This window comes from Harpia harpyja, chromosome 2, assembly GCF_026419915.1.
Source record: "Harpia harpyja isolate bHarHar1 chromosome 2, bHarHar1 primary haplotype, whole genome shotgun sequence".
Taxonomy (NCBI): Eukaryota; Metazoa; Chordata; class Aves; order Accipitriformes; family Accipitridae; genus Harpia; species Harpia harpyja.
Window position 1 is genome coordinate 41,022,806 of NC_068941.1, and position 10,812 is coordinate 41,033,617.

Genomic DNA, 10,812 nt, shown 5'->3' on the forward strand with positions numbered 1-10,812 from the left:
TTTTCCTTGGAGCTGAGCGAAGCCATTTTTCCTCCTTGCAGGAAATTCCAGTGCTGGGATGTTAAACCCTAACTTCCTCACAACAGCCTGCCGGTGATGGCTTGCACCCGGTGGGCTGAGACAGGGTATTTTCTCTGCCGGCGAGCTGAAATGAAGCAGAAACCATCCAACAGTGAGCGTAAGACATCCCATTCCTCTCTCACCGCAACCCCCCTGTAGTGCAGCTTGTGCCTTGTAGGGTCCACGAGGGTACCTTGGGGTACCTGCAGCAGCCCCGATGGCTGGACCACGCTGGGGGGACGGTGCCGTCTCAGCACGGGGAGGTTTAGTGCCTCCTGGGAGGCCAGAGCCAAGGGGGGTTGCGGCTCTATCCGGAAACCTGCAAGATCCCTATTTTGAAATAAGTTTGGCACCTCATTTTCTTAAAAACTGGAAATATGTTTTACGTCTCCAAATACCTCCCTGGGCAGCCCATAACAGATGAGCTCTCTCATGTAGTTTGGGATACAGCAAAGCAAGCTGATTGACACAGCAAGAGTGCGATATATGTAGAGATACGCAAAAAGTCCTTCAAAATACTAAGCAAGTGCTACTTTGGAAAGCTACACAGAAGTATTTCCTGAAGGTGTCTAAAAAACTGAAGAAGTAGCTTTGTACGTTGATGATGTTGAACCAATTAACAGTATGAAAATTGCAGTAAATATATTAAAAGAAAACGTGATTTCCAGATGATGTCCGTTTCAGGGCATGGATCCTCAGCAGCAGCAAGCTTGGAGCCTGTTTGCCCAGGTGATGAGAGGTACATTTGGGCTGACCTCCAACGTCCCGGTACCATGATGTTTGTGTTTCAGGTTCCCGAGTCCTACAGCCTGTTTAGGCAACCTGTGGAGTGCCTGTGGACATTCAGGATTATGAACATGGGAAACATAAGTGCTGATACAGCCAAGCTAGCCCGTAAGAAAAGCTGAGATCAAGATTTTACGGGTCTTGGGCACCTGCTTCCATGTTTGGTTCTCATCCCTGCATCTTCTCTGGGAGCTGGACCCCATCCACAGGGATGCAGGGAGCCCTGGGCGGCGTTCAGAGGAAGTTATACTTAACCAGATATATTTCCAGACAGGCCTCCCCCACTCACACGCTGAGGGAGTTTCATTAGTTGTTGGTATCAGTTTATATTTTGCCTTACTCCCTGCAGCATGCCAGGAAGTCCGGTGGCAGGCACGCTCGTAAGCGGGTGCCTATGATCCCGCTGTGTGCCCAGCGTTTGTGTGCGGCTGAGCTGCCTGTCAGCGTGCTTGACTGGCATCCAGTCCCACGCAAGTCTGGGGAGCAAGCAGCGATGGCTGGGGCGGACCCGTTCTGGGTGTGTTGTCCCTGAGTTTGCATTTTGGAGTAAAAAATTGGTGTGATGCTGATAACGGGGTTTTGTGTGTTTGTCATAGTGGTCTTCAGAACAGGGTGCCAAAACTTGCTATAGTATTTACTGTTTTATAGCTGTGTATTAATGGAAAATACTAACATTCCTGTCAGAAACAAATTGTTTTCACCCCACCTAAGAAAGTGCAAAGTAAGAAAGGAACTGTGTTCTCCAGCTTTGCCTAGCACGCAGGCTGCTTTCTGTTGATGCAATTTCCTTGGGAGTCAAATACTCAACAGGATTATTTTGGGAGAAATTAGGGCTTTTCTCCTGCTGAGTCATGCTGATGCAACTGTTCTAGAAAGACAAAACTTTCCATATTATTAGAATAAACTTTGGTGTCTTAGCCTGCAAACTTCCCTGCTATGTCCTCTGTTAAGGCAGCAAATCAGTGTCATGTTATTCTGATTGAACGCTTTCAGAAAGGATATGATACAAAAAACCCCACAACCGTGCTTCCTTGGCAGAGGCAGTCCTGAAGGCTGGCTGTTAAATAAGTAACCATTTACCCAGCATTATCACGCTCTGCCACAACGGCAGGGCAAGGATAGCCCAGAAGAAAAATAAAGGGAATCTGCTCCTCTGCATTTAAACTTTCAGTCTGAAGATCTAACCAGGAGATTGAACTGCTGTCAGGATAGGCCTGATACGGAACATGACAAAGTTAAAATTGTTTCTTTTTCATTATAATATTCCTTTTTGTTGTAGTTTAAAGACGAATACCCAAAGCCCTGCAAGTCAGATTAAAGTGTAGGCACCAGCGGTGCATGCCAAGGCCCTGCTTCCAGGATCGTGTAAGGATGCCAAGCCGTTCTGCTTTCAATTACACAAGTATTATACCTCCTGCTCCAAAGACTGCAAGCATAGATTTGACTGCTCTTCCTCGCCAGCCCTTTCCAGGGTGGGGTGGAAGAAGAGTGCCCCAGGCTCAGCCCAGCTGGCACCGCTGCAGCCCAGCTGATGCGCTGACGCATCCTGCTTACCAGGGGTATCAGGAAGCAGTTTTGCGCTGCTTGCAAAGATTTGGAAAGCGTTTCTGCTCCTATTGCAAGCTGGCCAACAGATTCGTGAGCTCCCTTCCTTTTCTACTGCTTCTGCCTTTTTTCGAGGTCGGGGTGTGGGGCAGGGTGTCGTCTGGGTTGGGCCCCTTCTGTACTGCTCACTTGTCCTTTCTCAGCGGAAAAGCAAAAAGCAGCTGTGAGTGTGGATGCTGACACAGAGGAGGAAAGAGAGGAAGGGAGGAGACGGGCTGCAGGATCCTGTCATGTGGGACTGGGAAGGGGAAGTGCTTTAAAGAGTGTGACGTGCCCAGGTACTGCAGGAGATGAAGGAGTCAGTACCTCTGGCTGGCGGAGGGGAGACAGCTGCAAGGCTCTAGCAACTGGAGCCTGATTCTAAAGCCACGTTCCCCTGAGTAACACGACACAGATGCAGAAAGAGGAGGTAGTGGGGATATAACGGTGAAAAAACGCTTGTAACTGATGGCAGACTGACTGAGGACTAGTGTTGCCACTTGGTTTGTGGTTTTTGATCAGCAAGTCCACTCCCATGGGGTTCTGTCCCACATAAATATATTTCTGTTTCTACATCTATTTTGGTCAACACCCATCTGATACAGCCCCCCATCGCTGGTCACTGCCCTGTCTAGCAGCAGCAGTTTACTAGAGGAGGAGGGTTGTGGCAGGAGCCTGTCCCTCTGCCAGCAGAGGCAATGCAGGGACCCGGCACTGAGCTGCAGGAGGCAGGGATGCTGAGCAGGCAGTACCAGGGGGTCAAGAAAGAGCTGGACAAGGGGAATGTGTGCTTCTTATGCTGCTGTCAGATAAACAGTAACATTTAAAGCAAGAGAGCTTCAAACATGATGACCACAGCTCTGTTTCAGCCCTATCTATCTGCTTGTGTCGTGCCTTGGCTTGGAACCAGTTACAATCTGCTGTTACAAAAGCACAAGCTTGTTGCAGATCTGTGTCCTTCTGCTGGGAAAAATTAATGTACTGGCACAGGTGGAGGTATGTGCCTTTTTTAAACACTACAAAAGAGGAAGGATAATCATAGCTTAAGCTTGGAGGAGGAGAGAAAGCACCCACAAGGTGCAACCTTGTTCAATGCTAAACATGCGGTTACTCTGGAGAAAAAACAAATGAACAGTATTCTCACCTTAAAAGACAGCAGTTTTCTCCTACTTTAGACTCTTTCATTTCAAAAGAAGTTGTTTTGAGTCCAGGCTGCAGCTCAGTTTGGAAGCTGATGCTCTGGAAGGCAGCTGGCTGGTACCTCGCCTCTGTGTGTGGGGCAGCCTGTGGAGGGCATTTCTGGCCACCTTGAGCATCCTCAGACCTTCCTGACTCCAGATAACCTGATAAATCCTGATAAATTGACCTGGAATGAGAGAGAGAAGTTGTGCTGCTTATAGACTTTCTTCCCTGCTGATGGAAACAAGCAGAAGGCCCACCCTGATTTCTTGGATTTTTAAGCAGTTTGCTGAACTGAACTGCTTGGTTTGTGAACTGCAGCATGGGAAGGTGGACAGGGTCGCTCTGTTCGTCTCTTTCTGAGACACACCAGAAACCAGGCCCAGTTTAGAAGTAGAATGAGAGTGGGCTGAGCTTGGATGTTAGGAGAAAGTCAGTACTTTTGAAAAAATAGCTAGCACCTACCTCAAGTCTCCACGAATGTGTGGTGGTGAAGCGGTAACACACAAAAAAGTGTGCCTGCTACACATTCAATGAAGTATGCGGCCTTGTACGTGGTTGTCTTCTTCAAAGCTCTTCACAAATTTAACTATTTTAACTTTACCAAGGAGTTGCAAGTTTCATGACAAAAACATATAGGAATGAGTCGCGTCAAACTCAGAACTAACATTTTAAAACATTTTGAAAACTGAAAGTCTTCTCTTTTTAAGAACGAGAACTGTTCCAGCTGAGAGATGCCAGAGGGAAGAGGCAGCTTTGGGGAAGTTGATGACATCCCTTCACTAAAACACCATTTCCCATCTCTGCTGTGTCCTACACCCTGCTCTGTCTCTATTCCCCACTCCCCCGGTAAAACTGCTTTGAAAATGTTGTTAGGCTTATCATCTACCCTGTGTAACAGACAGAAAATACAAGGGTATCTCAGTCATTCAATTCCTTTTTTTTGGAAGGCATCGAGTTCTTAACCTAATGTGCAGCGCTAATTTTAACATAGCAGGACTGAAGGTCATTATGAGACACACTCAGGCTTCTGCCTGGGCTTTGCCACCCTTGAGCACACAGAAGCCACCGTGGGCCCTCTGACATGTGGCCAAGCAGCTTGCAGGAATCGGTCTGTCTGCCTGCTCCCAGGCAGGTACCTCTCGGTGCAAGTAGGCAGCAGACCGTGACAATTTCTGTGCACAGAAAAAAAATGGAAAATGTAGTAGGAAGGTTTGGTGTTTGGATTTAATGGGTTTCCCTTTCAGAGCTGGTAGGAAGTCTCCCTAGCCCTTTATGCATGCAGTATCCCTGGCCATTTGACCAGCTGTGTGTTTCCCTTCAGTCAGGCTAAAATAAAAATCATCAACCCCCACCTCTCAAAATTGCCTTGGATATTTACAGAGGGATACTTTCTTACAAACTGTGGCTTCTTTTTCAGACAGAATATCATTCCCATTCTTAGGCATTTTGTATTTGTTGATAACATATGACTGCAGTGTCCTAGGAAACGATACTGAGTGTTTCTATAGTACTCTCTTTGACTAAACAATTTGACTCCAACATTTATATCAATATAATTTATTTATCAATCTATATATTAATAACATTTTACAGAACATACACAACAAAATAACTTGGGTGTGCCGAGATGTTCTGTTGCTCAGTACAATTAACATCCCCCCAGTTCATACCAAACAATAAGTATCAAAACCACAGATACAGGAAGGTGAATGCAGTTCCGCCTGGGAACTATTTTTGCACTTAATACTGGAGGAAGCGATTGTGAAAGAATGACTTGCGCAAAATGGTTGCATCAGCCTTTCCAGTGATGGGCAATGACTGACAAAAGGAGAGAGATCTGCCACTGAATTTCAGCTTGCAAAGAAGAGAGTGCAAACATGATCTATGATCGTTTTTGTGTCCCCAGTCAGCAGCAGCAATAGAAGCGGTTGAAATGTGAGTTTGAAGGGCAGTGTCGTGCAGGCCAAACAATGCTGAACTCTTCAGAAGCCGTGGTCTCCTTAGGGAAGCAGCCACTAAATAAAAGCTGGGCAAACTGGTATGCTTCACTGGCTGAGTAGTTAGAGAACGTTGGGAAACTGTCAACATAAAGTTTTGTTTGAGGAGCACGGGCTGAAATATTTTCTCACTCCAGGACTGTCGTCGCATCAGACCTGCCAAAGGGTTTCCAGCTTTTGTTGTACTTGAAGGTAGGAGGTGACTACTTGGATCCCAGAGTACATGATCAGCACACGAAGAGACTGAAACACAGCATGCAGTAGACAAGGTAAGTACTTACTCTCTGCATATTCAGGATTTGGGGATACTGTTTGTCTGCAGTACTGGAGCTGTTTACAGCAGCTTGTGAGCTTTAATAAGTGACATTTTCTGGTGTAGCCAATGGTGAAATGTTCTTTGGCACCCATGGCAGGAAACACAGCCCTTCTGTAAATTAAAATCAGTAATGTTCTAATTACATCCACTGTTTATAGGGTGACAGTAACATCCAGTTCCCGTCTATTACCAGTGTTGATTTACAGAAAAGGGCGATAGACTTGTTTGGTTGCATATCAGCTTGTTCTGCCTTTCCAGTAAAGAATGTAAATTGCTTACACAGTATGTAAAAGGGTGTGCCAGGAGCCTACGCAGCTCTGCTTTTTAGAAGCCCTGAGGCTGGTGAGACTCCATGCGGGGGACCCCAAAATCTCTTCCAGAAAAGCCTGCGGTGTCAGAAGCCACAGCCTACTCAAAGGGCTGAGAGGGAGGACATGCTCTGGTCAGGCTTCTGCCTCACAGGTGGCCGTGCTAGAAGGACAGGCTAATGCTGTGAAGGCTCTGAGCATTTAGAATCATAGAATCATTTAGGTTAAGATCATTGACTCCAAGCGTTAACCTAACACTGCCAAGTCCTCCACTAAACCATGTCCCTAAGCACCACGTCTACATGTCTTTTAAGTGCCTCCAGGGATGGTGACTCCACCACTTCCCTGGGCAGCCTGTTCCAATGCTTGATAACCCTTTCGGTGAAGAAATTTTTCCTAATATCCAATCTAAACCTCCCCTGGAGCAACTTGAGGCTGTTTTCTCTTATCCTATTGCTTGTGACTTGGGAAAAGAGACTGATACCCACCTCACTACAACCTCCTTTCAGGTAGTTGTAGAGAGTGATAAGGTCTCCCTTCAGCCTCCTTTTCTCTAGACTAAACAACCCCAGTTCCCTCAGTCGCTCCTCATAAGACTTGTGCTCCAGGCCCTTTACCAGCTTCATTGCTCCTCTTTGGACACGCTCCAGCACCTCAATGTCTTTCCCATAGTGAGGGGCCCAAAACTGAACACAGTATTTGAGGTGCGGCCTCACCACTGCCCAGTACAGGGGAACAATCAATTCCCTGCTCCTGCTGGCCACACTATTTTGATAAAAGCCAGGATGCTATTGGCCTTCTTGGCCACCTGGGCACACTGCTGGCTGATATTCAGCCGGCTGTCAACCAGCACCCCCAGGTCTTTCTCTGCCGGGCAGCTTTCCAGCCACTCTTCCCCAAGCCTGTAGCGCTGCAAGGGGTTGTTGTGACCCAAGTGCAGGACCCGGCACTTGGCCTTGTGGAACCTTATACAGTTGGCCTCAGCCCATCGATCCAGCCTGTCCAGATCCCTCTGTAGAGCCTTTCTACCCTGAAGCAGATCAACCCTCCCTCCCAACTTGGTGTTGTCTGCAAACTTGCTGACGGTGCACTTGATCCCCTCATCCAGATCATTGATGATCTAGCCATCTTCCCCTGTTTAGGGTTGAAACATCCAGCTGTAGCTTTGTTGCTGAGAGGCAGTATAATGCAAGAGATGTAAGAGGCAAGGGCCATAGCCAATACGTCTGTGAAAAGGCAGGCTGTTGAGAATGGTCCTTTATGACAATTGAGACATATATGGCTGTAATCCAGGGGTAAGTAGAATGCCATGTTTGCAGGACTGAGCAGCTGAAGTAAGAGGGGAAGACTGATGTCAGAGGATATCTCTTACAAGAATAAAATTGAATCTGATCTTCCTAATAAAATTGCACAGGTGTTCAATTGTTTTCAGTTGCTATTCAAAACTAAAAGTCGACACTACCTTCTCTCCTTTCTGTTTCCTAGAGCAAAATGTTCAACCAAAGAAAACACAAATCAAGAACTTCACACACCTGGCAAGTGTGGGCCATCTACATGGTCTTAGCTGCAAACCTCTCTGAAGAGCAAGTGCTGAAGCAGGCTTGTCCTTCGTGCGATGCCACTCAGCTTTGCAACTGCTCTTCCATGGGCTTGGACTTTGTTCCCCCAGGGCTCACGGGCAAAATCACAGTGTTAAACCTGGCCCACAATAGGATAAAGCACATCCGATCCCAGGATCTGCAGCAGACTGTGAACCTGAGAGCCCTGCTGCTGCAGTCCAACAAAATCAGCTCCATAGACAAGGACTCGTTTCGCTCCCTTGGGAAACTGGAGCTCTTGGACTTATCAAATAACAGCTTGGCTCACTTGTACCCTGCATGGTTTGGGCACCTTTTTTCGCTCCAGCACCTCCACCTTCAAGGGAACTCCTACAGAGCCCTGGGGGAAAGCTCCCCCTTTTCTAGCCTGAGGAACCTGAGCTCTCTCCACCTGGGCAACCCGCAGTTCTCCACGATAAGGCAAGGGAACTTTGAGGGCATTGAGTTTCTTGACAAGTTGTGGATTGATGGTGGCAATCTCAGTCAGTATGAGCCAGGAAGTTTGAAATCAATTAAGAAGATAAATCACATGATCATAAACGTAAGAAGTATTAATATATTCTCAGCAGTTGTCAGGGACCTTCTGCACTCTGTCACTTGGTTAGAAGTGAGAGAAATCAAATTAGAGATTGAAAAAAAAAGCATGGTGCAGAACTCTACACTTCCTTTTAGGATACGAAAGCTTACGTTTAAAGATGCTTCATTCACAGATCAATATATTAGCCGAATAATAGTATTACTGAAGGAAATCAAATCTTTGCAAGAGATTGAGGCAATTGATTGTGTGCTTCAGGGGAAAGGAGCATGGGATATTGAAGAAATCGCAAGCAGTGGGCAAAGTTTTGTTGAAACAGTATCAGTAATAAATATAATGATTCAGAATTTTCATTTGTTTTTTGACCTGGACGGTATGGAGTCACAAATAAACAAGCTGAAAAGACTCACCATTGCAAGCTCTAAAGTTTTCATGGTACCATGCAAACTTGCAAAACATTTTTCGTCACTTCTGTATCTGGACTTTCATGATAATTTGCTTGTAAATAATCGCTTAAATGAGACAATATGTCGAGATGCTTGGCCTTCATTGCAAACTTTAAATCTAAGTCAAAACTCTCTAAAATCTCTGAAACAGACTGCAAATTCTGTAACTCGTCTACCCAAACTGGTTAATCTTGACATTAGCCAAAATAATTTTGGTGAGATTCCAGATGTGTGTGAATGGCCCCAAACCCTGAAATATTTAAACCTCTCCAGCACTCAAATTCCTAAACTAACAACTTGCATTCCCCCAACGCTGGAAGTTTTGGATGTTAGCGCTAACAACCTGAAGGAGTTTGGACTGCAACTCCCATTTCTCAAAGAGCTGTACCTCGCAAAAAACCAGCTGAAGGCCTTGCCTGGTGCCGCACCCGTTCCTAACTTAGTGGCCATGTCAATCAGAAGAAACAAGCTCAACAGTTTCTCCAGGGAAGAGTTTGAGTCCTTCAGGAAAATGGAGCTGCTGGACGCCAGCGACAACAACTTCATCTGCTCCTGTGAATTCCTCTCCTTCATCCACCACGAGGCCGGCATAGCCCAGGTGCTGGTGGGGTGGCCAGAGAAGTATGTCTGTGACTCTCCGCTGGCAGTGAGAGGGACGCAGGTTGGAGCAGTGCATCTCTCCCTGATGGAGTGCCACAGGTCCCTCGTGGTGTCGTCGATCTGCGTCCTGCTGTTCCTGGTCATCCTCATCCTCGTGGCTGTCGGCTACAAGTACCACGCGGTCTGGTACCTGAGAATGACCTGGGCATGGCTCCAAGCCAAGCGGAAGCCCAAGCGAGCCCCCCTGAAGGACATCTGCTACGACGCTTTTGTCTCCTACAGCGAGAACGACTCCGACTGGGTGGAAAACATCATGGTGCGGGAGCTGGAGCAGGCCTGCCCCCCCTTTCGGCTCTGCCTCCATAAGCGGGACTTTGTGCCTGGGAAGTGGATCGTGGACAACATCATCGACTCCATAGAGAAGAGCCACAAAACGCTCTTTGTGCTGTCCGAGCACTTTGTGCAGAGCGAGTGGTGCAAATACGAGCTGGACTTCTCGCACTTCCGCCTCTTTGACGAGAACAACGATGCAGCGATTCTCGTCCTCCTGGAGCCCATCCAGAGCAAAGCGATTCCCAAGAGGTTCTGCAAGCTGCGGAAGATCATGAACACAAAGACCTACCTGGAGTGGCCTCTTGAAGAAGAGCAGCAGGAGATGTTTTGGGAAAACTTGAAAGGGGCCTTGAAGTCATAGAACAAGTTGGCAGCCCCTGTTTCAGTGTATTTCCACAAAGGAGATATGTCAGTGTTTCTTCCTCCCAAGAAATTTTTTTTTTTTTATTTTTCTGCCTAAGGAGAACCTGCTTTGTTGTGTATAGAAATAGTTATCATCTTACTGCATGAGAAAGACCCACTTTAGGCTTTTCAGTGAGTTGATACTCTGATCTTTAAAAATCTCTGCCCATAACTATGATTTTTGGAAGCCATGTTGGACTTCATACACTTTTATACATACATATAGCTGAATGTACGTTATTTCTGTACTTTTTCCTCCTGTTACCACATCCCTGACTGGTTCCTAACAATGCCATTGTAATTTACAAAGGAAAATAAAAGCCAAGGGCTTCAATACTCCCCTGTGTCTGTTGTTCTCCTGTAGTTTATTTGCAGTGCCATCATGCATAGCAGGGTAATTAAAAATAAATTCTGAAAAAAAACCTGAGGACTTATATTAAAACAAGCCCTCTGAAGCCCTACCATTGCTGTGCAACACAAAAAAAAGGCAGTATTGAGTACGTACCTCTATTCACATTTCTGTTATTCTGGCTAGTTACATCAGAGTCCATACCACCACGCACAGATTGGGGTTTATTCAATACCTGTGAAGGAAGCATCCCGGCACCTTGTACAGTGACTGTAGTGAAATCCAGAGGCATTAAATCACTGTTGGTTTCTTTTTC

General features: G+C 46.5%; 1 protein-coding gene across 4 annotated transcripts; it reads left to right on the forward strand.

Moving 5' to 3' along the window:
• The first annotated feature begins 2,114 nt into the window (after positions 1 to 2,114).
• On the forward strand, positions 2,115 to 10,486 carry LOC128137044 (toll-like receptor 2 type-1). Of its 4 annotated transcripts, none has more exons than XM_052777671.1 (3): positions 2,115 to 2,405; positions 5,747 to 5,878; positions 7,719 to 10,486. In XM_052777671.1, the coding sequence occupies exon 3, from the start codon at positions 7,725 to 7,727 to the stop codon at positions 10,104 to 10,106; it is 2,382 nt and encodes a 793-aa protein (XP_052633631.1). In that variant the 5' UTR covers positions 2,115 to 2,405; positions 5,747 to 5,878; positions 7,719 to 7,724; the 3' UTR covers positions 10,107 to 10,486. The 4 variants fall into 4 exon arrangements, with proteins under 4 accessions (XP_052633631.1, XP_052633607.1, XP_052633613.1 ...); XM_052777653.1 differs by lacking the exon at positions 2,115 to 2,405 and adding an exon at positions 5,416 to 5,650; XM_052777661.1 differs by lacking the exon at positions 2,115 to 2,405 and adding an exon at positions 5,416 to 5,547.
• Positions 10,487 to 10,812: the final 326 nt, after the last annotated feature.

Bases quoted from the DNA above. Each gene is read 5' to 3' on its own strand.
- LOC128137044 (XM_052777671.1), top strand. From the start codon at position 7,725: ATGTTCAACCAAAGAAAACACAAATCAAGAACTTCACACACCTGGCAA.